The sequence below is a fragment of the Hydra vulgaris genome, chromosome 02 (genome assembly GCF_038396675.1).
Source record: "Hydra vulgaris chromosome 02, alternate assembly HydraT2T_AEP".
In the NCBI taxonomy this organism is placed as follows: Eukaryota; Metazoa; Cnidaria; class Hydrozoa; order Anthoathecata; family Hydridae; genus Hydra; species Hydra vulgaris.
Window position 1 is genome coordinate 55,623,514 of NC_088921.1, and position 27,895 is coordinate 55,651,408.

General features: G+C 29.2%; 1 protein-coding gene across 2 annotated transcripts; it reads left to right on the top strand.

The window, feature by feature from the left end:
• LOC100215791 (vesicle-associated membrane protein 4) lies at positions 1 to 27,729 on the top strand. 2 transcript variants are annotated; one of them, XM_065791421.1, is made up of 7 exons: positions 1 to 151; positions 6,823 to 6,866; positions 7,483 to 7,634; positions 9,911 to 9,990; positions 18,153 to 18,204; positions 25,975 to 26,012; positions 27,468 to 27,729. In XM_065791421.1, the coding sequence occupies exons 1-6, from the start codon at positions 116 to 118 to the stop codon at positions 26,007 to 26,009; spliced, it is 399 nt and encodes a 132-aa protein (XP_065647493.1). In that variant the 5' UTR covers positions 1 to 115; the 3' UTR covers positions 26,010 to 26,012; positions 27,468 to 27,729. The 2 variants fall into 2 exon arrangements, with proteins under 2 accessions (XP_065647493.1, XP_065647492.1); XM_065791420.1 differs by having other exon boundaries at positions 8 to 151; positions 6,820 to 6,866.
• Positions 27,730 to 27,895: the final 166 nt, after the last annotated feature.

Below are 27,895 nucleotides of genomic sequence, written 5' to 3' on the forward strand. Positions count from 1 at the left end.
AATTTAATTATAAACATTATAAACAGATTTTAAAATCAATTCTATTATAAATTTTATTAGCCAAAGCATGCACAGTAAAAGTTTTTGAAAATGGTTTTTATATTATAATGGGATAATGAGCTTCTTAAAAAAAGAGCCAAGTTACTCTAGAGTAAGTATCATAATTTTTATTAAAAAAATAAAATATTTTAACTTTTATATAATTCAGGGTTCCCACTCCTCCCTAAAAACCTTAAATATCCTTTAAAAAACATATTCTCCTTAAAAGTCCTTAAATAACCTTAAAAAAAAAATAAAATTTGACAGCTCTCCTTAATTTCTCCTTATTTTTTTTATTTTTTAATCATCTAGGAAATTTTATTAATTGAAGGATTATACTTATTAACAAAGAAAAAATTATATAGTTCTTTGATAATTTGCAAACCTATATTTCTATTATATATATTTATATATATGTAAAGTAATATATTAATTTATAATAGTTTTTCTGTTTATATTTAAAATTTATTGAAAAAAATAAGATTCTGTTTCTAATGTTTTCTCCTTAATTTTTCTTAAAAAAAGTGTCATTCGTGACCAAATCTCCTTAAATATTAGGAAAATATCTCCTTAAATCTCCTTAAAATACTTACTTTTAGCCTCAGTTTTAACAGTGGGAACCCTGTAATTGGTTATTATATAAATAGTTTTAAATTATCATTTTAATTACTTGACCTTTTGACTGCTGAATAAAAGTAAATGCTAATGAGAAAAAAACAACAACAGCTAAAAAAGCACAAACGGGCGCTAGCTTAATTTTATTCTACACCGAAAGCGCTAATAATGGCTATATTTTTTTGAAATTTAAAAGTTCTTAACAATTTTTTTTTTAATTGCGCTGCCAGGTTTTTACTTTAGTATATAAGTAATAAAAAATTTGTTTTTATAAAAATTTCCAGTAAAGAATTTAATCTTAAAAAAATAAAAAATATGTAGGTAAAGCTTCAGTTAAGCGGCCTAAAATAATTTTATTTTTTCGTTTGTTGCACTCTTGTTAGAGGAGGCTTTTTAAACATTAGGAATATTAAGTGAAATAATAAAAGAAAAAAGATTACTGCCCCATGCCAAACCTTTATAATATAAGATAGTCAATGTATGTACTGAAGCCAATAAATGTTCCTTATGTTTATATTAAAAAGTCACCACTTTGAGCCTTCAAACAAGAGCACAACAAGCGAAAAATAAAATTATTTTAGGCTGTTTAACTGTAGCTTTACCATTATTTATATATACTGAATATTTACACAATTGCCTTTTTATACATACCATATTGTACTTTTTTAACTTTGTGCATACATCGACTGACTTAAACAGGAAGAAAAATACATGCCAGAACTGCACATACGTTGAGTAGGTTTGGGCAAGTGCAAGCAATCTTAACTCTTTCGCTATGTATATACACTCTCTGCATGTTTCCCTATTTTACTCAGTAAGTGTAACTTCACTCCCTGTATGTTGCTCAATAACTAAATATTAAAAATTTTGATAAAATTACTCTACAGTTGATATATAATTTATATACAAAACATTTTTGCAATTGACCTTTTACTAGATAAACCACAATTATAACTACACAATGTATCGTGTTGCACTTCAACATTGCCTGGGAGTGAACATTTGTCAAAATTGTAAATAACCTGTTGTTTTCTAGTTGATTTTTAAAACTTGACTATTATTATACTATTGGTTAACAAGTATAGTTTCATGGTGGCTACAGTTCTGGCATGTCCTGGAATGTACTGGATTTTTTTAAGTGTCCCGGAAATTGTCCTGAAATTTTTATTTTTCTAAATAAAGATAAAAAATTACAAATAATATTGCAGTAAAATTAAATTTTTTAATGCAACTGCATGCCACACCAACTGCATGGATTGCTAGATTAAATTTTGTTGAATTTATAGCTGAAAAATTAAATCTATTTTTAAAAGGTTTTCAAGGTAATAAACCAATGATCCCATTTTTATTTGATGTTTTAAAAAGCATATTAGTTAACATTCTTAGTATGTTTTTATTGAATGACGTACTCTCGATTCCCAAATACAGGGGAGGGTGGGAATAAACCGGTGGGTGGGAATTTTAGGAAAAAAAAACTGTGCTTACACCTATGGTGGAAAGAATGTTTGTGCTGCTATAAATATGAAAATAAAACTTTCCTGATTGAATTATTTTCATCACGGTGCTCTACTTCATTATCCAACTGTTCGTCCAAACGTTGTCAACGGCTTCAAGGTTGTTGTTTTCAATACAGCTTTTAATGGTACAGCAAGATGTTATGTAGCTCCGTTTAAATCTTGTAAGATGTGGAATAAATTGGGTAAATATTTCTGCATTACTTAAGAGTTTTCCTAATTCATCAATGAAAACAGCATCTTTTCTTAAATTATTATTGCCTCGACATAAATTACCTAATAAAATGTTGGATGAGCTAATGGTATTTAAATTAAATCAATTGTTTTCATCTTGATTTTTTATAGCACCTGTTTCCACATTTGTATAATTTTCCTTGTCTGTCTGATGCTCCTCATCGTGTTAATTTATAAATAATTTTTCACCTTCACAATCAAATTCATCTCCCTCATCTAACGGCTCTTTTTCACAAGTTTTGTATCCTTGCTTTCGTTTCACTCCTATTGGAGGTGTAATTAGCCCCTGGAGATCTTTCAAATTTCTTGGGCTTGGTGTAAGCATCAGGGTTTTTTTAAATGCTTGAAGCTATTCTCCAACTAAGGCAAAAACTCTTTCCAAAACAAGATAATCCTCGCTTCCGTCCAAAACATTTGTTACCCACAGTGCCTTAAATTGACTAGTAACATCAATCTCCAACAAATTCCAACTTTCTAGCAGCATTTGCATCATTTAATCCCTCGGTGGCTGTGGAATTTTTTTAGGGTTAAGTCTTAATTGCTCCATCATAAGGTTTTGTTCCAACTCTCGGTATTTAACTTTTTAAGGGCTGTGGAAATCTGTATTATTAATTTGGACATCCCCTGTAATACCACCGCCTATTCCAGCGTAAATATAGCCTTTCTTCAGTAAGACAGCTTTGATTTCTGGCATTATGTGCACACTATAATCATCTAGCACATAAATCCTATAATTTTGATGTGTAAAAATATTGTGCTTATTTGGCACAATATTTTTACACACTTTAGCTATTGTACTCAGCATATGTTCCAATCGATAGGAACCTTTAGGTGCCCATTGAAACTTTACATCTTGAGGAGGATTAAGTTTTACCCAAATACCTTTGCCTTTAAACACAAATTCTGGTTTAACTGAGACTTTAGGGTCACTGCAAACTTGAGTATTAACAGTAATTCGTTTTCTTGAAAGAGAATAATTTTCTTTGACGTATGTGTCCAAACCAGTAACTTTCTAGAAACTTTCATTCTTGTGGAGTGGCATTTGGTCACCATTCAGTACAGGTGGATCAACTCCAAAGTTTTCAATAAAGTATTTATGTACAGTCCAAATGTTTTTCAGGTACTCAATTATTCTTTCTTCACGGTCGGCCTGCATTATTTGAAAGCGTTTATTAGGATGGCGCAGACTGACACCATAGTCACTCGTCCAGTTATTTACCTAATGGTTGGAAAAAATAATTTTCTTATCCTCTGGCACCTCTTCTGGTTGTTGGGCAAGCTACTGTTCATAAAAAATTTTGCATTGAACTGTAAACATTCTCCTCGGTAAACGTGCTTTAAGGGTTCCACGGATGTCTACAAACCACTCAAATAAAAGTTGTCTAACATCTGGGATGGTTAATTTTTGTCCTCTTCCTGCTTGACGATACTTTAATTTGCTTGGAGGAGCAGTTACAGCATCTTTATTTGTCTCAACTTGTTTAGATATCTTTTCCCAAGTTTTAGGGCTTTTTTTAAGGTGGGGTTATCATGTTTAATGTCTTTAAGGTCAGAATAAAACTCTCTCACAGCTCTTGCAAGGTAACCTTCGCGTGACAATGTATTAATACGTTTCCTTCTTTTTTCAGTGAAGTTTACTATTTGAAAGTTTTCAGCAACCAATAAATCGTACTCTTTTTTGTAACTTTTACAAAGTTTTCCCAAAGCATTTTTTTCTTCTAAACTGTATTTATCTCGGCCAGCTCTTGAAAATTTCCAATCTGATGCCATGTTACAATATAAATATTTTTTATAAAAAATTTTAATCTATAAATCCGAACCAATATTTGTTACAAAACACGCATAAAACTATTCTAACATGGCTTGCGGTCAAATGCGCATTTTCTAACAGCTGTTTTATCATAATTTCAAAGGATTTAATATGCTGATATAAGTTTTATACTTTGCAAAGTATAAAACTTATATTCAGCATATTAAATCTTATAATTAAAACCAAAGCTTTTCAAACCTATGGTTTTAATTATAGGATTTAAACCAATAAAAGAATTAAAAAAGAGTAAAACCAAAGCTTTGGTGAGAAATAAACTAAAAGTTCATTTTTAGCAAATTTAAGATTTCTTAAATCTACGATTTTTAAAGCCAGTTTACACTGAAAGTTTTTGTTTTTATCTGTGACTGAAATTATTTTCTAATGTTATGGCCAATTTTCACTGAATTTTTTTTTTTTTGGTTTTGAGATATAAATTTTTTGTTGATAACAAGTAAAAGTTATTGAATGGGGGGGGGGGGGGCGGGAGGGAATATCCAAAAATTAATAAACGGGTGGGGATGTTTATTAAGGACTTGACAGTATTAAAAAAATCTGATACAACTAAAAAAGTAATGAAGCTAAATCTATCAGATATAATGTTATAAAAAAAGAGAAAATACAGTTGATATTGATCTGTCTGCCAATATGGAAATTCAAAAATAAAAAAAGATTATCAACATCGAAAGGAAGCACAATTTCAAAATTTTACATAGATGTATCTTAGTGATCAACCAAAATTTTGTTTTGGTATTGGTTTTGGCCAAAATTTCAATTCGAACCTATACCGAAATTTCAGTATTTCTTATAAATTCGGTAAAAAGCAAAATTTCAGTCGAAAAACAAACCTAAAAATTTATAAGATTTTAAATTTTCATCTTATTTAGAAAAACAGTTGTTTTGAGAATCTTCACAAAAATCTTGAAAATTTTGAAAAAATACCTCACAAAAATCTTGTTTTGTAGAGAAAATCTGCCAGTTATTAACTTTCACTATTAACTTATATTGCCAACTTATGTATTAAATTTCCACTTGTGATTACATGTAATCAATTCTTATAATAATACGATAATAAAAAAGTGACAAATGTAAAATTTCATTTTTTAAATCAATTTTCCAAATGAAATTAATTTTGACTTGTCGAAATGTTGGTATTGATTTTAAGAAAATATTTGACGAAATGTCAGTTTTGGTTTCGGCGCCGAACTGGAGTACCCAAAATTTCAGTTTATTTTCGGTTTCAGTCGATCACTAATGTATGCATATTTTTATCTTTAAGTGCATTTCACATGTTAGAAAATTCTCCCATAAAATATCTTTTTCCCAGGTGTTCATCATGCCTGAATGTAATTAAATTAGCAGATAGCGAAGAACTAAAGTGTAACAAACTAAAGTTTTCTAATTTTTGCAATATTTAATGGCATTCTTCTGTATATTTAAAATCTAAAGTTGATTACAAAGCAAATCAAGATTATTTTCAATTTATATTAAATGTTGTACATAAACATGATAAAGTTTTTGCCATTCAAAAAATATGAAGATAACTTGGATATTTTTCTTGCTCAGCATATACTTGTAAATGAGTATATATCTCTTTGGGACGTCTACATAATTATATATTTTGCTTGTCTCATGGCCAGGCTGCCATTGAATATGGATTTAAAGCAAATAAGGATTATTTAGTTGAAAATTATGTCATCAAAGCAACAAAATGCTGCAGGTATTTCAATTACTAGAGAAATGTTAAAATCTGTAAAGTCATCTAGAATGAGATAGTTGTGTTGGAAAGTGAAAAAAAATTAAATAGTTATCAACTGTAAGTTCAAAAATAAGTGATGTTTCAATTGAAATAAATAACATCCTTTAAAAAAAGAAGTTACTTCAAGCATCAGCTGATTATTTAATAAAAGAAGCAGATAGTTATGCATTAAAAGCCAGACAAAATGTTTTTTTTTAATGCAATCAACTAAGTAAAGATTTTGGTTAACTTCAAGACTGCTGGGGACAAAGTACAGTTTTTAAAACCGCTTTATCATAAATGCTTAACCAGACAAGAATTTTTTGAGTAAATTTTGCAGTTTTCCTATTGTTTTCTCTGGTAGAAGTTTGTTCAATGTTACTTGAGTGAAAAATATAATTAATACTAATTGTGCTGTGAGCCAATAGAAAGAAATACTATTAAATTTGTAGTTGAATTGATAGTATCTGAAGATTTTTATTTAACATCTGCTATAATTGAACTATTTTGAAGCTATTTTGAGGGAGGAAAAGGGGTTGGAGGGGGCAAACACCCTTCCTCCTCCCTCACCAAGTTTCTTAAATTTTATTACGTATAAGTATTATCTGATGTAATCTCTTTTTAGTTGTTTTTATTTAGACCATTTTTTTTGTTTTTCACATTTGAACTTTAAGGTATTGAGGGCTATAACTTTAATATCTGATAAAATCATTGTTATAATTTATTAATGAAAATATTTATTATAATTTTTTTTATATACTTTTATAAATTAAACTGAGCTTAAGTGATCTTTACTAAAAAAATTACCCAAAATAAAAACTGACCTTTATATTTAATCTTTATGATTGTTAATTTTTTTTTTTATGTGTTAGCAGGTTCCTTTACTTACTGGTGATGAAGAAGATAGTGAGGAAGAACTGTGAGAACCTATTATGTTTTATAGACTTTAATATATATGTTATAGCAGTCTTTATATTGTATAAATATAATATATCTTTATAAATATATTAAAGCAGTCCAATTTTGTTATATATAATCATGCAATTTTTACACCTTATATTTTTGTATGTAATATATCTTGAAAAAAATATGCGCTTTCATTTGACTGCTTCCATCCAAATGATGTGTTTCTTTGTAATGTATTATTTGACCAAATGCAAGACAAACTTCTATTTTCATTAAGCAGTTTAGAATTCTTTTCAAAAAAAGAATTCTAAAACTGCTTATTAAACATATAACTGTTTAACTCCTTTTAAAATAAAATTTGAAAAAAACACAGTTGTGATATTATTTCTTTTAAAAGATGTGAATTTATTAAACATATAACTGTTTAACTCCTTTTAAAATAAAATTTGAAAAAAACACAGTTGTGATATTATTTCTTTTAAAAGATGTGAATTTATACTTTCAATTGGGTTTTCAAGATAGGTAATGTGTATATGTATACATTGTTAAAATCAATTGAGTTTATATATTATTTTGTAGGTATCTTGTTTCTTTGAATTATTTTATTTAATATTTTTATATATTTTCAGCTTTGAAAGAGTCAAAAAAGGACCGCCACGAAAAGACAATGCAATTGCTAAAGTCAAACAAGAACTACAAAGCACAGTGAATTTAATGAAAAATAATTTGCATAAAGTCATTGATCGTGGTGAAAAACTAGAAGATTTAGAAGCCAAATCTGGTTAGCAAAAAACACGTTACTTAGTTTTACATAGTTGTACTAGCATTATTATAATTGAGTGGCTCAGCGGAAAAGTAGTCTAAGCCACAATTACTTCATTTTTAGTAAACTGGAAAAGACTTTAAAAATCTTTTAAAAAAACAAACAGGAAAAAGTATGATTATCAAAAAGATAGTATTTATTATAGAGACAGGTGAAAAAATACACTGATATCCACTAAAAAATTTGGACACTATATTACTGTGTTCTGCAATAAAAATTTTGTCTGTGGCTTGTTAATGATTCTTTTATATATGTAAGATGCACTAATTTAATGTCTTCATCACCTGAGTCATCAGTCAGACCCATATCAGTTGCCTCCTTGTCACCTTAATGAGCAAGATAATAGGGATGATGGACAGGCAGTATGAATTGTATTAGCTCAAAAAGATCACTTAGCTTTTCTTTTGTGAGTTTTCTACCATTGGGGTACAAGGGCTCAAGTTCAATATTGATAGTGCCAGATGGCCATCCACGATTTTGCATTGTTACATCCAGCAACATGAATGTGTCACTTTCTTAATGTGTTTTCATGTTTTCATCATGGGTTTCAAGATTGTAAGTCTATATTTGCCTTTTATAATAGGCTATTCCTATACTAAGCACTGATGTTGGTAGAGTTTTTTGTAAGTCAAAAACTAATACCCTCTTGTTTGGATTTGTATGTGCATCTAGTGTATCTTCTTTCATTTTTTCTTTTGCCTTTACAGACATCCCTTGATGAATAATAAGGTCCCTCCTAACAGTGTTCTTCACCCTCTAAATGACACTTTATTTTATTGTTAAATAGATCACATTCTTGACATGCATCTGATTGCGGATGGTGAAAGTGTTAATTGAATTTTGTATTGAATATGTGTCAAAATACAAAAATTGAAAGTGGGGTGCAATAATTTTCATTGCACCCCACTTTTCAATTCCAAACATATTTCTCGTACATCGTCAACATTCGTAAAGTAAGAGGCAAATAATTTCTGTACTGGTTGTCTTTTTCTAAATCTTAGTTCATAGTGTAAAAGTTAGAAAAAATTTGATTACAGCGAGTAACTGTTATTTTACTGCTGCACTCTAGATTGCAATCACAATCTCTGTTAATAAAAATATTTGGTTCAACTACTTTGCCCTTTGTTGTAACATATCCTTCCTCTGTTGACTTTTTCTGTTTCAGAATATTTATTTTATGTACTTCTGGATAGGCAACTCGCTTAAGACTATGACTGTCTGTCTTCTTTTTTCTTCTTGAAAGAGATTGGGTTTCTTCTTGCACTTTCTGGGAGAAGCTCTTGTCCTTCTCTAACAAGGTTAACATTTGAATCTGTAATAAAAATTTTAGGTAAAATTTTTTTTTTTATAAGAAAAGAATTCCTAACATAACAAACTAAATGACCCTAGCTTGTCTAATGCTAGGCCTAACACCAATGTAAACAATCGGTCCTAGACCATAACAATAGGGACTAAAAAATTACTTGTATAAGCCTATTTATTTTTAGACAATTAGTATATACCATCAACTCCTGTTAGTATAGATAGGTCTTGCGTTTTCTTCAACATATTGATCCACAATACTTGAATCTGCAATAAAAAAGTGCATGTCAGTTTTGAAAAAACTAGAAGAGGAAAACCTGTCTAAACAACATTGAGGCTAGAAACTATATTATTGTATGATAATATAGTCAATGAAAAGTATATCTTGGTGCTGCATTAATTATATACATACCTTTGCTAACATCATCCACTAAAGAAGGGTTGTTAACAGCATCTGAATCATCACAATCACTTTTCATTAGAAAGTCTTCCAAATCTGAACTGTTCATTTTTGCCACGTTGATTGTGAGATAGGCAACTTTTCCATAATTCAAATTTTATTTTTCTGTCAAAGTAAATGGATGGGTTATGGGGTTTGGCACTTTTTCCACAACAAACTACATACTCAATGTATTGTTGGCAATGATTATCCGGAAAATTTCAAATATGTGGGTTAAATTATATTATAATTAAGATATGCACTTTGATAACACTTAACTGCATTACACATTATCATATGGAAACCATTTATGAGAAAAACCATTTCAAAAGCAAACCATTTTATAAAATTATAATTTTTTGAAATATATTTTCATGGTAAACCATAAAGTTTATTTTAACATAAGTATAAGAAAAGTATTTTAACATAAGAATAGCAAAGAATGTTACAGGGTGAAGGCAAGTAATTAAATAATCTCTTATATTTATCATAGAAACTTTTGAAATGAATGCAAGTGAATTTAAATCCCGTTCTACTAAACTTAGGAAAAAGATGTGGTGGCAACAATGCAAGGTAAGCAGTGTTCATACAGAGTTTTAAAACTATAAATAATCTAGATAAATCAACGGTGTAATAATATTTTCATATCAAGATAGATACGTGATAGATTATGAAGATAGAGAAAATAAAAAACGAACTAGATAAGCCACTAACTTACAAAAAGGAAAACAATTGTTTTTTTCTGCATTAATTCTTTTTTGGTTTGTCTTGCCATTTTTAAAAGGATTTTGATAGCCTTAGTACATTCTTTTTAACTTGACTATTTTTTTAAATTGAGTTTTAAGTACTGTAAAAAAAAAAATTCGATAAGGTCAAAGAGAGGGAAATAATTTTTTATCCTTTTTGCTTTACTCACTTATTTTAGAACCAGATTTAATTTCAGTTGTTAAGTTTTTTTTTTCAAAAAAAATTATGGTCATTTTCCGATTTTTCAGAATCAACTGGTAAGTTATATTTAATTTGTCCCTGGTGACACCTTAGCGCTCTCAGTGATTAGTAATTTTAACTCAAAAATAAACTCAGCTATTTTTGATTGATCATTATTACAAAATATTTTATATTTTTATATCACTGTAGTTTATTGTTTTTATTATCGTTTCTCTATCATGGCATTCCTATATGGTGACCATCAACTTAAGTATATTGGCAGTAAACTTAAAAATGTAATGGCTGCAAAATTTAAAAGTATTACCATGAAGAGATTAAAGAACATTTTATTTTGCGCCTTTTTCTAGGAAGACTTTTTCTAGGAAAATCTACAGCAGATTTTTTAATTTTTTTTAATTGTATTTTGTTATTACATAAACATTTTATTTTATAATAGTATAATGACAAATTGTTTGTAAATAACTTTGGTACTGTATAAGTCATTTTTAACTATTTGAGAATTTTAACTAGGAAAAGAATTCAGAGTTAATTCAAATAAATCAAGTAATTTGGAAAAATTTATTAATTCAAAGTTAAGTTCATTAAGATTGTTCATTAGACAAATGCCTTAACTGAATTAGCTCAAATAACTAGTAGTACACTAGTTATGCAAAACAATAGACAAAACAAGTTTCCTTTTTTTGAGACAGTTTTCAATAAGTCTAAAATAAATACTGCTATGCAATATATATTAAATTTTTACCTCTAATTTATTGTTTAAACATGTTTTTAGTAGAACTTAATTGCAGGTGTTGCCTATAATACAATTGATTAAAAAGCAAATAATGGCATAGAAATGAAGTATAGGCTTTCATTAAGTTGCTTCAGTTCAAATCATCATTCATTTAATCATCACAAACTATAATATTTAGATACTTTACTCATAATTTGTACGCATTGATTATTATTTTGTGAAACTTTAGAAAATATAAATAAGAAGATATAGTTATATATAAACAACAAAAACAGTTAAAACAAAAAATAATTTTTAAATAAAAATTAAAATACAAAAATTTATTCTCCAGAGAGTTAAGCCTTCGACCTTGTCTGCCGTGCCTCAAAATAGTAAGCTTATCTTCCACGGCTCTATGCCAACATATTGATTAATACAAAAAATTAAAGTATTTAAACATTCTTTGCATACAAATAACACTTTTTTGGGGGCTTTTTATTTGTACTCGCATACAAATAATAACTTTTAAAGTAATATTAAATAATAATTAAAATTTATATGTATCAAAATATATTCATTAGATAACTAGAAAAATAGAAATATTATTGTATTTAAAACCTCAAAAAAAATTTTAGGGAGAGGGCCCAAATTTATTGCGTATTTTAATGAGGGGGGTCAGTAACAAATCATCAAATCTGATGATTTAATCGCATTTAATGGGGGTCAGTAACAAATCATTAAATGTGATGATTTTTTGGACCTCCTAAGGCAGAGACGAGAGGTCCAAAATTCTGAAAAATTTCATAACATAATTTTTGGATGACCCCTTACAAAACCACCTTACAAAAATGAAGTAGGGGTTATTACCTCTTTTTTTAATTTATTTGATAATTTTTTTATGAGCGTAAGATTATTTATTATGCTTGATTGACAACACAGTATATCTGTGATATACTGTGTTGTCAATCAAATTTTTAAAATTATTTTAAAAAAGATTTTTAAACTTAATTTCAAACAGAAAAAGAAAACAAAGAATAAAGAAAAAAAATTTCATGTTAAACCTATATGTATTGATTTTAGAAATACATACCGGAACCAGTTTATGCCAAGTCCACGATTCTGGGAACCCAGTAGAAAATACCAGGTACCTGGCACCGGAAACATATTAAAAAATTAGAATATAACCCTGTGAAATCTCTAGCGCTGAATTGTTTTTAAAAAATAACGCTGGTTAATTTGCGCTAATTGGATTTGTCTAAATTGGAATTACTTGGCATCTGACGTTGTTAATGCCAAAAACATCAAGGGCTTTAAATTTAAAATTAACTTTATCAACTTTGAAAAATTCTCTATTAAAAATATTCTCTCACAATAAAAAGAAGCTAATTAAATATCTGTATAAATCAGTTTCCTTTTTGCAATATATTCTGATTGTTTTGCAAAATTATATTCTAAAAAAAATTTTAAGTGAGATACTTATATTGAGTAAATAGGGCTTTGCGGTTATCAACTCCATAACACTTTTAGACTTATAGTAAGAAGTTTATTGGTTGAAGTTTAAACTAAAAGCAATCCTGTTAGCAATATTTTAATACAATTTGAAGTACCACTAAAACAAATAATTAAAAAATTTTTCAAGACACCCAATGCCGAGTACTGCAAGAAAATGCCCAATTTTGGGTACTTGGTAAAACAGCCAAATTATCAGGTCACTGGGTCCAATTTGGGTACACTGCACATCGCTAATTGATTTATTTTTGATTTAAAAGTAATGTTTTTTATAATGAAAAATGTCAGTGAGAAATGGGAAAAAGAAAGCTGAAAATGCGAGGAAGTAACTGGAGTTTCAATTGAACTTCAAATTATAAGACTGGCTGATTCAAATTGAAAAAATGACCGATGATACAAAAGTGCTTTCTCAATTATCTTCAAGCTATGCACTACTAACCTTCAAAATGATCTAGATATTGTCTACAAATGGTCTCAAACTTGGCTTCTTTTGTTTAACATATCAAAATGTGCACTAATGCATTATGGCCACAATAACAAAAACTATTTATATAGTTTAAACAGTATTCAATTAACAGTCATATTAAGAGTCAGATACAGATAGAGATCTTGGAGTGCTTTGCAATACAAATCTAAAATGGAAAAATCAAGTGATTAATGCTTCTTGCAAAGCAAATCAAATGCTTGGTTATATCAAAAAATCATTTGCTTGTTTTGATTATAAGTTACTTCTTTTCATTATTCCTACTTTTATTTTTTCTTTGTTTGCATTATTCTTACTTTTATTCAGCCATTACTAGAGTTTCCAGTTATGGTATGGTCTCCGTTTCTTAAATCAGATCGTGACTATATCGAAAGAATCCAACACAAAGCTTCTAAACTAGTATCATCAAGCAGAAATCTTTCCTATACAAAAAGACTCGAAGAATTAAACCTGACTACACAAGTGGAAAGGCGACAAAGAGGAGGTATAATACAAATGTATAAAATTATGAATAGAATTGATAAATCAAAAAAAGGTGTTCGTTCTCAAATCATTAACAATCATACACGAGTTCACAGCTTTAAATATTTCAAAGAAATGACAAAACATAAGCACAGAGAAAACTTCTTCTTTAATTGAGTAGTGAATTTATGGAACTCTCCGCCAGAAGTAGTTGTTAAATTGCCTTCAGTCAACAGCTTTAAGGCAGCAATTGATCATTTTGGCTGTCAAAGTGTGCCTGATAATACACTTACTGGCTCTGCCAGTTACAGCCTTTAATACTAACTAACTTGAAATTCAAATGAACAAATTTGTTTCATAAAGAAAGAGTTGAGAAAGACTTGTAACCACAATAAGGTAGCCTCCCTGACTGTAGTGGCCTTCTCAGCTTTGGGAAGTGAATAACATAAAAATAAAAAAGTGACAATGTATTTCCAAATAACGACTTAAATATATATATAGTTTTTAAAACATCTTCGCTTCCAACAAGGCTGTGAGCAACCACTAATATAAAGTTGGAAGTTACTGGAAGAAAAGAAAAAAAGATTTAAAAAAGAAAGACGACTTCAATGATTGCAAATTATTTGAATCAGGAAAGCAAGATCAAGGAAGCGAATTCCAAAGAACTGATGTTTGACGAAAAAAGGAGCACTTAGGAACAGTCACAGAAAAAGGATGAGACTTGATAGAATGACGAGTAACACGAGAATGAATTTTAGAAGATGGCACAAGAGATGCTAGCTCTTTAGAGCAGTGCCCATTATAGAATTAGAAAAGATTGTAGAAAAGAGAAAGAGAAGCAACATTACGACGATGTGATAATGGTTGGAGGTTGACTGCAGGAGCAGGTCCAACTATGTTTACAATGCGTTTTTGCACCTTGTCTAAAAGAGAAAGGGCATCATTAGAAGATCCGCCCCAGATATGGCAACAGTATTCTATACAAGGCCGGATTTGAGATTTATAGAGATAGAGAATAGAATCCGAAGTAAGAAATTGTCGAGCTCGATAAAGAGATACAACCTTAGTAGATGCTGATTTTACAACAGATTTGATATATGGTTTCCAAGAATGATTGGAAGTAAGAGTTAATTCTATAAGATGAAGAGTAGATGACTCATCAAGTATATTACCGTTCATAAATATAGGAAGATCTAAATTATTGCGAAAACAATTGCCTGAAAAAAATTGAGTTTTATCTGTATTAAAGTTCACCAGCCACTGTGAGCCCCATGCTGTAGCAGAAGTGAGATCCTTTTCAAGCCTAATAGCCCCCTCCAAGCAATCAGAGAGAGTTGGTTTCTTATCACGACAAGAATAAATGGTAGTATCAGCAGCAAACAATGCCACCTTAGATGTGAGAATATCTGGGAGATCATTAATGTAAATTAAAAAAAGTATAGGGCCGAGGATAGAACCTTGAGGAACCCCTGAAGTTACAGAATAAGAAGAAGAGCGCTGTCCATCGAGGACAACTTTTATACTACGATTGGAAAGGAAGAATTCAATAATCTTAAAGATGTTTAAAGATACACCATAAGAAGAAAACTTATGGAGAAGACCAGCATGTCAAACTTGTTCAAAAGCTTTTGAAATGTCAAGAGCGATGGCCTTAACCTTTCCACCTTTATCTAATGCACGATAAAACCTATCGGTTATTACTATTACAAATCAGCTGTAGAACGAGAAGATTTGAAATCCATACTGATGGTCAGAAAGCAAGTTATTAGATTCAAGATGAGAAACTAAGTGTTTGTTAATTAAAGATTCAAAAACCTTGCTAATGATAGGAAGAAGACTTATGGGACGGTAGTTAGACAAATCAGATCGATCTCCAGAACTTTTGAAGATAGGGATAACAGATGCCGCTTTCCAGCAGGCTGGAAAACAAGACTCTGATAAGCACTTGTTGAATAGTTTTGAGAGTATAGAAGACAGCTCCAGAGAACACTTCTGCAAGACAATAACAGGTATGTTGTCTGGGCCACAAGCTGTAGAAGAGTCTAGGCAGGAAATCGCTTTAGATACAGAAGCTGGAGTGATACAAATGACAAGCAATGGATCAACATGTTTGTTGGCAATATCAGGTAGAATACAACTAGTGGAATCCAGAGATGATATTGATGAAAAGTTTTTAGCAAACAATTCAACTTTGTCTTTAGGTGAGGTGACAAAGTCTTAGCCATACAAGAGAGGTGGAATTAAAGGTTTGCCTTTATTATTGATACTATAAAAGATTCTCCAGAAGTCAGGACAGCCTAATTTTTGAGATGAGATACAAGATTTCATGACCTGAGAATAGCGGGCTTTGGCGTTAGACAAAACCTTTTTATAATAGTTTCTAGCAGTAATAAACAGACGTCTGTTTTTTGGAGAATTGTTTTGCTGATAGATATGGAATTAATGGTTTCGATTGGCAATTGCAGCAGCACAGTGTGAGGAAAACCATGGAGGAGAGTGAGCTTGACCTGAAATTGTCTAGAGGGGACAAAAGAATCCATGCCAGCCTGAATCCACGAAGTTATGTAAGAAGCATATTTGTCGACAGGAAGATGAAAGATTTCTACCCAAGGGCCATCACGAAGAAAATCACGGAAAGAATCCTTGTCAGCTTTAAGGTAGTTGTAAGAGGTGCGATAATAGGGGGATTCAGGTGATGAGGAAGAATGAGATATTAGTTTTAGAGAGATCAAACTGTGATCAGAAGCACCTAAGGGTGAATGTGGAGAAACTGAGCACTGACTAGGATCAGAAACAAGACATAAGTCGAGTAGAGAAGGTAAATTCGGGTTGTCAGGAAAGCGAGTTGGAAAGTTGACTATTTGGATTGAGAAAGGCAAAAGTTGTGGGCTTTAATGCCTGCCGAATCACTGACACTAGAGCCAAGCCATTCAGAGTGGTGAGCATTAAAGTCACCAACAACAACTATATTAGCTGATGGATAAAGGGAGAGGGCTTGTTCAATATATAATCAGAAATAACATCAAAAAGAGTGCAGTCTTGAGATGAAGGAGAGCGATATAGAACAAAGAGAAAGGCAATAGAGTGAAGTGATGCTAAACGAAAGCACATAAAAGAATAGTCTGTGGATTCGAACCTAGTTTCATGACAAATGGGTGAATTCTTACAAATCTAAATGATCAGACCAAGCATGTGACTATTGGAGTCTTTATGAATTAAAGGAAGATAACCATCAACACTAAAATCCCAAGATGAGACAGCTGAACTCAAATTAGTCTCACAAAGAGCAAGTAGGTCTAGTGAACTTTGCAAGAGATAAGACTCAACAGAACAAAAGTTACTTCGAAGACCACGAATATTAGTGAATGATAGGTTTAGATAACTTGGTGATGATGATGATTTTTTGTGTTTTATAGTTTTTGGTACTTTATTCATTTTTAAATTTGTTGAAGAACTTGACTCAAAGCATAGATAGTACTCAGAACACTGTTTAATACCCTAAGCAACTGCCTCATTACTACTAATAAAACCTAAGCCGTAACAAAGGGCTCCAAATGTGGCCTCCGCAATGCACACTAAAAGTACAAACAGGGACACTATCCATGCGCAACATGGCACTGTTAATACTTTGATATTTTTCAGCTGTTGATGGAATCAGCCTCTCTGAGAGCTACCACAGAGTTCGGGAAACCTGACTACCAGCCGGCCTCAGAACCATAAAACTGAGTTTTAGAGCTGTACCCTCATTAGGATATAGTAGAATGAGTTGCCTAGTCATAAAAACAGAGACACGAGCAAAACCCAGGCATTGAGTCAAGAAGATCCAGCATTCAACATCCTAAACTGGAAACAATGTATTAAAAGTACATCTGCGCCAGCCTAATAGATGAAGAAGGGGTGCGAGGCTGGTCAACAGATAGAATCTGTTTGCCCCTTAAGTCTTTGCCTAGGAGGCCTTCTACAAGACAGTAGCCGGATGCATTTAACATCTGCCCAAATAGGTATTTTTATTGAAACACCATCTCTAGCTTTTGTTCAACCAAAAGCCCCAAGGCAGGGAGTGTTTTAAGTCAGAGTTGGCATCTCCTAGCCTTTGGCTAAAAAGGTGTATCCTACAAGGCAGCAGGAGGTGAAGCAGATTGTACTGGGTTACATGTTACCAGTTGCGGGATAACCTGACCTGACCTATAATATTAGTAAATTGCCTCTGATAGCTGTTTTGTTGGTTATAATAGTTAATAATTAATTTAGATAATAATGTAATAGTTATAATGTTAATGTTGGTTATAATAGTTCATAAAATTATAAAACAACTTTAAAAAAACCAATAAAATCCAGATTGCCCAAGTTTTATTGTGTTTTTTGGACGGGTTTTATTGGGCAGGTTTTTTAATGCCAACTGGTGATATATTGTATCATCAGATAAAATAAATAAAATTGTTTACATGCCTATTCATTAAACATTTCAAAATCTTAAGTACTCACTTTTGTATAGGTGAGCTATATACATTGTAATAAACAAACTTGGACACAATTTTATTAAACCTAAAAATGGTTGAGACAAGTACTTCATTTGTCTAATTGTTTTGTTTTTTAATATTTTTTATTTTTTTAATTTAGTTAAAACTAGTTTTCGGACTTATCATCACTGGTGTTCTTATTGTTGTGATAGGTATTTCTAATTTGTTTTTTTAGACTCAAATAAATAAATATTACCTGAAAAAACATGTACTAAGAATGACCTGTGGGAGTGCTGCTACATCGACTGAGGGTTTGGTTGGGGCAGGCAGTCTATTAATTGATAAAAAAAAAAAATTCGATCTTGCATTTTAACTTTTACTTTTTGTCAACAAAGTATGGAAGAAAACTTTCAGACAACATATAAGAGTATATATGTATGTATATATATATATATATATATATATATATATATATATATATATATATATATATATATATATATATATATATAAACAGCCCTCAGAATTAGGAAAATTAAGGTCAGCAAAAAACTGCCAATCTAAAACTGTTTTAAGTCAGCATCGGGTTGGCACAACATTTTGAACCAGAGCTCGACATATCAACAAATGCTGGAATATTTAGTATAAAATTGATAGAAAAATAAAACGTCAAATGTCAACATTTGCTTAAAAACTTGGAAAAGCAGATGCTTCATTTAACCAATTTATTTAAATAAAAGATTAACTTTGCCGATTTTATTGTTACTATGGTTTAGAGCTTTTGTGTTTCCGCTTTTATTTTTGCGTTTTTTTACTTTAATTATTTTAATCAATTATATATTTTAATAAAACGTTTTTATTTTAATTGTTTTGTTTACCATTTAAATAAAAGGTTCGTGTTTCGAATTTAATTAAATCGTTCTTTTTTCTGTTGTTTTTTTGTTATATTTTATTCAGAAGTTAATTAAAATGTTTTCGTTTGTTTTAAATCATTCATATTTTTATTTAGAACTTAAGTAAAGCTTTGTGTTGCCAATTTTATTTTAACTATTTATTTTAATTTATTTATTTACAATTTAAATCAAATGTTTGTTTTGCTGTTGAGTTTTTCAAATTACTTTGTTCAACATATTATACATATACATATACACTTTGTTCAGAATTTAAATAAAATGTTTATTTTGCCTTTTTTTTTTATTTATTTTTATTAGTTTATTAAGAATTTATAAAAAAAAACATTCTTTATTCTGTTTTTAATTTAAGTATTTTATTTAAAAATTAAATAAAACAACTGTTTTGCTGTTTTTATTTTAATTTATTTATTTAGAATTTAAATAAAATGTTTGTTCTGTCATTTTTAGTTTATATGAAATAGCAAACAATATTAGGTTTTAAAATTCTAATGTTGGCAAATGCTGACCTCAGATATTGTCAGGTCAGTAGTTAAGTCGGCATTGCCGAATGCCAACCCTAATTCCAAGGGTTATATATATATATATATATATATATATATATATATATATATATATATATATATATATATATATATATATATATATATATATATATATATATATATATATAATCCAAAAAATTAAACAAAAAAAACCATCCTAACCACTTAACTGTTTTAATATATCGTTTACAAATATTCGTGGTCTGTGAAGCTACCTTCCATCAGTTGAATCTTACCTCTTGCAAAGTTCACCAGCGCTTTTAGTGAGATCAGTTTAAGTTCTACTGTTTCTTCTTCAGATCTCAGTGTTGATGGGTACTATCTTTGATTTGCAAAGACTCCAATAGTCACATGCTTTGCTAGGGTGTATACATACGCATCAATTCACCTATTTGCTGTATAATTGCCTCTTCGCTTCACCACCTTTCTCTTTGTTCTTTATTGTTCTCCTTCATCCCAAGACTGCACTTTTTTAGAAAAAAATGTGTTCTACTTCCTTTTCAGACTCACCCTAACATTGCACTACTCACTACTACCCTAAAGCTGACTAGATTTTTACTTCATGACGGTCCTTGGGCTGTTGTCTTTTCTTTCTCAGCTGAAAAATATGTCTCCTATGTAACTTTCTGGATTCAGGCAGGAATAGAAGCTTTTATTTCTTTTTGTCGGCTCCAAGTCAAGCCTCATTCTTCACCATGGTTTTTACCTTCTTGTGCAGCTGCTATATCTAATCGTAATCATTTTTAAAATTTTTTCAAAACAATAACTCTCTTGAGAACTAACGACTATTTATTATTGCAAGATATTGATGTAAAAAGGTGTTAGCTGATGCTAAGTTTCATTAAACTCAGTTCACTAAGACTTTTGGAATATCTTTAACAGCGTCATTAATAAGGATAGGTCTAACATTTCATCTCTCATTCATTTGACTGATATTATTACCTCTCCCAAGGATAAGGCAGAACTATTTGCAAAGAACTTTTCTTCTTATTCTACTCTTGAATTTTATTTTCTCTTCTTTCCGTTCCAATTAACCAGGTTAACCCATTATAGATATTCAAATCACTCCAGCTTCCGTTGCTAAAGTCATATCTCTATTAAACTCTTCTTTAGTTTGTGGTCCAGACAACATTCCTGTCATAGTCTTACAAAAGTGTTTTAACAAAACTCTCTTCAATTTTCTCTTAACTTTTTAATAAATGCTTGACTGAGTCTTGCAAATCTGAGTCAATCAATAAGCTTTTCGATCCTCTCATTCTACAGCTGACTTGCTCACTACTGTGACTGAAAGATTTTATTGTGCATTAGATGGAGGCCAAAGCTAGAAGCTTGGGAACAAAAAACTCTAGTTTTTGGGCCCACCCAGCAGGGTTAAACTTTATGTGGTTGTAATTTTTGAAAAATAAGAGAATAATGCATGAAATTTGAAATTTGTTGATGAATATAAATTTAGATAAAAGCAGTAAAAAAAATATTTTATAAATTTGTTGCTCCTGCTTTATTAAAGTCATCCTCGAACTTCTCGGGTACCTCAAGGTTCTATCCTTGGTCCTGTTTTGTGTCTTATCTACACTAATGATCTTCCTGACAACCTTACATCTAAAGTAGCTCTTTCTGCTGATGACTCAACTTTATACTCCTTGCTTGGCAAAAAGACTTTTTTTTTCGATCGCTAAGAACAGGCAGCCGATCTTAAATCTGATATCACTTCTGTAAAAGATTGGGGCTCAAAGTCGCTTATAAATTTTAACTCCAACAAAACTCAGTTTATTTACTGTAATCAACTATCACAATTTTTGATTCCATTCTATACCTCTACAAATCTCTTATTTGTCCCTATATGGAATACTGTTTTCTTAAGAAAAGTCACTTAAGCTAGTAAATATGCCAAATGAACCGTTGATAGGTATTTTGGGTGTCACTACCAACCAAATTAAAAGTCCATAGTACCACTATAGTTTTAATTCAAAAAATGCTCAATGTGGTTATTATGGGAGTAATCCAATAAAGTTATTAATTTTGCCCAGTTTTTATTTACTATGGTTTATAAAATATATGGTTGCTAAGCAGTTTAGGTATCCATAGCAACCTAAAATTAAAAAAAATGTTACCATTAAAACTGCATTCCTCAAATTAGTAAGCAGTGAAAAAATGGTCATTAAATTATTTTTACATGATGAGTTATTTCCAGTAAAAGTGAATTCTGGCCCACTGTGCAGATAGGAAAATACGATTCAGTCGAGCCCTTATTAAATAGATTAGAGAGAATTAAAGAAAGTTATGAAAAACACTTTTCTAAGACTATGGCAGGAACGTTGTTTGGGCCACAAGCTATAAAAGAGTTTAGTTAAGAAATGACTTTAGCAATGGAAGTGGGAGTGATTTAGATGTCTAACAATTGGTTAACCTGTTTAACTGGAATATCAGTAAAAGTATGGCCATAAGATTCAAGAGTCGAATTAGAAGAAAAATTTTTTGCAAATAGTTCAGCCTTATCTTTGTGAGACGTAATAAAATCAGTCCATGAATTAGAGATGAAATGTTAGACTTACCTTTGTTAATGATACTGTTGAAGATTTTCTAAAAGTCTCAATAGCCTAACTTCTGAGATAAGATGCAAGATTTAGTGAACTGAGAATAATGGAGCTTAGCATCAGACAACATCTTTTTACATCAATTTCTTCCAATAATAAATAGTTGTTTGTTCTTAAAAGAGTTGTTCTTTTGAAAAAGATGAAAAAAATGATTATTATTAGATATAGTAGCTGCACAAGAAGGTGAAAACCATGGAGTAGAATGAGGCTTGATCTTTAACCGACTAGAAGGAATTAAAGCTTACACATCTGCCTGGATCCAAGAGGTTATGTAGGAGATGTATTTTTCAGTGGAGAGAGAAAAGACATTAGCCCCAGGACCTTCACAAAGAAATTATGAAAAGAATCCTAGTCAGCTTTAAGGTAGTAGTAAGTAGTAGTCATAGGGTACTGAAGAAGTACGAGATAAAAGATTTATAGAGATCATTGCATGGTCAGAACCACCTAGAGAAGAACAAGAAAAAACTGAATACAAGCTAGGGTCAGAGACTAGACACATATCAAGTGGAATAAACCAAAAGAAGTCGTAAGTGATTAGTGTTGTCTGGAAAACAAGTTACAAAGTTAACTACCTGAGTAAAAGATTGAGAAATAAAAAAGTTATAAGCCAGTAATCCTCAAATTGTCTATTAAATTTTTTGCTAATTTCAATAAAGAAAGTTTTGCAATCATGAATTTAATTATTTCATGTCAGCGCTCAACAATGTTGAATCTTTTCTGCTAAGATTTACTACAGCTTGTTTAACTGTTTTAATAGCCTATAGTAATTCTTTTATAGTATTGAAGTCTACATTATCAACTAAATTTAAATCTGCCTTAATTTCTATTAAGTTTTCTCAAGTTGTACTCGTTGCCTTTGTCAATGGTTTAAGCATTGTGTTTCAGCAAGTTTTTACATAAGTTAAATTTCTTTTCTAAAAAGCCTTGACATTTGATTGAAAAATTTGTCTTTGAACAATTAAAAGCATTTTATGAATTGTCTTTGCATTTGTCATTTATAAATGTCAAAATAATCATTTTCATTATTATGATCATCTTATTTACTAGAAGTCTTATTTATAACTTGAGTAACTCTTAAAAAACTTTTTAATAAAAACTTATTTAAATAAAAATGAAAAAAGAAATTTAATTTAAAAAAAATTTAAAATGTCGTATCAATACTTTGCTAAGAAATTTGTGCATACTTTGCTAAAAAATTTGTGCTGCATGAGCTACAACATCTCATTGATGCATGAGCTACATCATCTCATTGATGCATGAGCTACAACATCTCATTGATGCATGAGCTGCAACATCTCATTGATGCATGAGCTACAACATCTCATTGATGCATGAGCTGCAACATCTCATTGATGCATGATGCTACAACATCTCATTGATGCATGAGCTACAACATCTCATTGATGCATGAGCTACATCATCTCATTGATGCATGAGCTACAACATCTCATTGATGCATGAGCTACAACATCTCATTGATGCATGAGCTACAACATCTCATTGATGCATGAGCTACAACATCTCATTGATGCATGAGCTACAACATCTCATTGATGCATGAGCTACAACATCTCATTGATGCATGAGCTACAACATCTCATTGATGCATGAGCTACAACATCTCATTGATGCATGAGCTACAACATCTCATTGATGCATGAGCTGCAACATCTCATTGATGCATGAGCTACAACATCTCATTGATGCATGAGCTACAACATCTCATTGATGCATGAGCTACAACATCTCATTGATGCATGAGCTACAACATCTCATTGATGCATGAGCTACAACATCTCATTGATGCATGAGCTACAACATCTCATTGATGCATTAGGATTTGGTAGGATTTTTAGTTGTGGTTAAATGAACACTATTTTTGTAATAGATGAAAAAACTTAATGTGACTATAATTATTTATTCAATTATTATCCTAAATTTATTAAATTATTAAGTTGTTAAATTGAAAATTGAATCAAATTGAAATTAAAATTCTTTTCATAAATGTGTTTTCTTTTTCTTTTTCAAAAACATTCACAACTGTTTTGAGGAAACCTCCTCCACCATTTATAGAAACTCTTACAAAGAACCTACACATGGGTTAGTACCTCTTTTTCTAATAAAAAACAAGATCAAATTGGAGGAATTTTAAATATATACTAAATCTCTGATGATAACTTTTTTTGGGTTGAAAAGAATTTTAAACTTAAAAACTTTTTCAAACTTGTTGTTTTTTGAGGTTGTTTAGTTTTTAAAAAGATACTTCCTTTAACAAAAATTGCTTCCATTCTAATTGTAGAAAAAAAATTGTAGCATCGTGAAAGTGAAATTTATGCAATTGTTTGAAAGTGAGACCTGCACGATTGTTTGAAAGTGAGACTTGCACTATTGTTTGACAAAAAGATTGTTTACTACTTCTGTAACATATTAAATTGGGAAACTCCAACTCTATTAGAAATTGGGTCTTTTAAAAATGCTTGCTGTGTGCATTAGATAGTTATTCAAAAAGATGTTTTAAATCAAAATATAACTTCTACCAAGAGGGCTTCTCTTAAAAAAGTATAAATTTTATTGACAAGTACCACATATGATATTAGACAAAGTTATAATAGTTCTATCATAATCACTATGCTTGTAGAGTTTTATTATATCTTGTAATTGGATGGTCACCTTAGACAGTGACTTAGATCTGACAATTTTTTTAAACCTACACACAGCATTGCACAAAGTCACATAAAAAGACTTTTTCCAGACTATCTGTTTGTTATTACACTTTTATTTAGTAAATATTACTATATTAAGCTAGGCAATATGAAAACATTATTTTCAATAATAGGGAAGCGTTTTTTAAATACTGCAATTTATTATCTAGTATACTAAATTTTAATTTAGTATACTAAATTTTAACATACAAAAAAGTAACTTTTTTGTATGAGTTTATATTTTAGTTTGAATGATAGGTGGACAGATTAATTTGTTTTTTTATGTAAACTTTGGAACATAACTATGTTTTTATTTACTCATTTGCACATTTTAGTAAAAATAGGTCTGGCATGTCTTAACAAGTGAAACTGATTTTAGCTTTTTTTAAATCATGTTACTCTAATGAAAACAATGTGATGTCAATTAAACAATCATAGGTGACATTCAATTAAACTTAGTGGTTCCACATTGTCAATTACAGTAAAACTTGTTTATTTAAAAAATTAACTCAAAACAATATAGGATAGTTTACAAATATTATATGTTTATTTTGCTTTCCTTCTTTTCTTTAATGAAATTTTAATGTTTTTTAATGTTTGATACAATAATATTTGTCTATTAAAACTAAATGAAATATGCAGATAATTTATTAGTAATTTGTTTAGTAATAAATTAAACTTGTAACCAGAAAAGATTTTTTTTCACACCAAAAAAAATAAACTTTTTTTTAAACAAAATTTAGTAATAGTCACGCTATAAAACAAAAAATCAAACCCACGATTTATATGAGCTTATTCTGTTTTTCTTATTTATTTAAATATACGTATATGGTATAGATTTTTATAGGCATCCACAGGATTTGTTTTAGGGGATTGCAAACAAAAAGAAGGGGAGATATATAACATAAAATCATGATGCAGAAACTTATCAATTAACAAACAAAAAGGCTGCTACACATGTTATTAAAAAATAAAGATAATATAACAACTAAACTTGACTCAAACACATAAATTTATGTAAAGCACATGCAATGTTCATTATCAGTAATGAACATTGCATTAAAAGTTGTCAGCTTTTATGATTTTTATGTGATTGCAATTCGCTATTTTATATATTTATATATATTTTTTCACGTCTTACTTTTCAATAATATTCTATTTCTCATATTTATATGTATATTTTTATTTATATTTATAGCATTTATATATTATTATGCTGCTTTTTTTTAGTGTCTTTGGTACTGAAGAATAAAAAGTCGCAATAGAAGGTTATTTTATATACTTATACATGTTAATTTTTATAGAAGATACTTTTACAGCATTTGGTATAAAAATTACCAACAATGCACAGTAACTCAAAACAACAAAAATGGTAACAACAAAAATCCCACATCTTTTTTACAAATAAATTACCTTTTTTTAAATAATTACAATAACTTCTTTTTTTAAAGATAAAAGGGTTGTTTTTTTTATTAAAAGTTTTATATATATATATAGATATATAGCTTAAAAAAGTGAAAAACTTCAATATAGTTTTCATAGAAATCTGAAAAATGTGAGGTTTTTATGTTGTTGAATAATAGATTTTGTAAATGACATAAATCTATATTTACTTTAAACATAATCTTTTTTGTATGTAAACATTATAAAGAAAAATTAATTTCTAGCTAATGTTTAATATTTTTATTGGTTGCCTCGTCTGATTTTCAAATACAAAAAGAATTGCTGCGATTCACTGCAATATTAAAATTTATTGGAGAGAAAACTTTTGCTATTTTGTAATGTTTATTAAAACAATTGTAAATAACAGGAAATTTTAATTAAAGTTTTAACTTGTACCACTTGTCTATATACATCAAACATGTTTATGAGAAACATATATTATTTAGAAATAAAGTAAGAAAGGTTTTTTAATTATTAAAAATTTTTTTGAATATAATTAGTTTTTTAACTTTTTAACAATTTTGATTTGTGATAATAAAATAAATTTCACCATGTTTATGTGCTATCATTTTTTAAAAGTGCATTAAAATATTTCAGAGAAAAAAACTGTTTTATAGATGGAAAAATATAGATTAAATTAACAAAAACTTCTGCACAATCAAAACTTATAATAGAAAGTGTTCAAAATATGGTATAAAAAAAATGAAGTCTGTTATTAAAACAAATCTGTGAAACTTAATTGGCTAGTGGTAAAAATAATAATTAGAACTAACTCAACCTATTAATTGTTGACCACCCATTATTTTGAGCTTTTACATATATTAAACTGAAAATGATTTACTAATAAACAATAATTTGATATATTCATGGTAAAGACTGTATTATATGAGAGTTTATTTATTTTATTATTGTATTATATGAGAGTTTATTTATTTTATTATGGTATTATATGAGAGTTTATTTATTTTATTATTGTATTATATGAGAGTTTATTTATTTTATGATTGTATTATATGAGAGTTTATTTATTTTATTATTGTATTATATGAGAGTTTATTTATTTTATTATTGTATTATATGAGAGTTTATTTATTTTATTATTGTATTATATGAGAGTTTATTTATTTTATTATTGTATTATATGAGAGTTTATTTATTTTATTATTGTATTATATGAGAGTTTATTTATTTTATTATTGGATTATATGAGAGTTTATTTATTGTAAAAAAAAAAAAAGTAATAAAAGTTAATTCTAATAAAAGTTATTCTCTATATTTAGGTACGCCAACAATATATTTTTGGAGCTTTAGGAAAATTGGTTTTTTGAAGGCATACATTTTCACCAGATATTTGACTCTTTTTTCAAATATTATAAATATTTGTTTATAAAGTATTTTAAATTTATTTTATGTATTATGAAATTTTTTCGACAAATACATGATAATAATAGGAATCATAGAATTTAACTTATGAAATTTTTTTAATTTGTTTATTTGTGTATGTTTACTTTTTATTTTGTAATAATATTAAAAAGATGACAATGTCATGCATTCTTTTATTTTTTTTTCTTCAGTTTTTTCCTAAAAAAAATTTATAACATATATTAGAAACATGAATTAAATATATAGTTATTAAATTATAATACTATATGTATATATATATACATATATATATATATATATATATATATATATATATATATATATA

Excerpts from the sequence above, each read along its gene's own strand:
- LOC100215791 (XM_065791420.1), top strand. The coding sequence starts at position 116 with ATGAGCTTCTTAAAAAAAGAGCCAAGTTACTCTAGA. Across the intron at positions 7,635-9,910 it reads AGATTTAGAAGCCAAATCTG|AAACTTTTGAAATGAATGCA; the intron begins GTTAGCAAAAAA and ends TATTTATCATAG. Across the intron at positions 18,205-25,974 it reads TGTTCTTATTGTTGTGATAG|TGTCTTTGGTACTGAAGAAT; the intron begins GTATTTCTAATT and ends GCTTTTTTTTAG.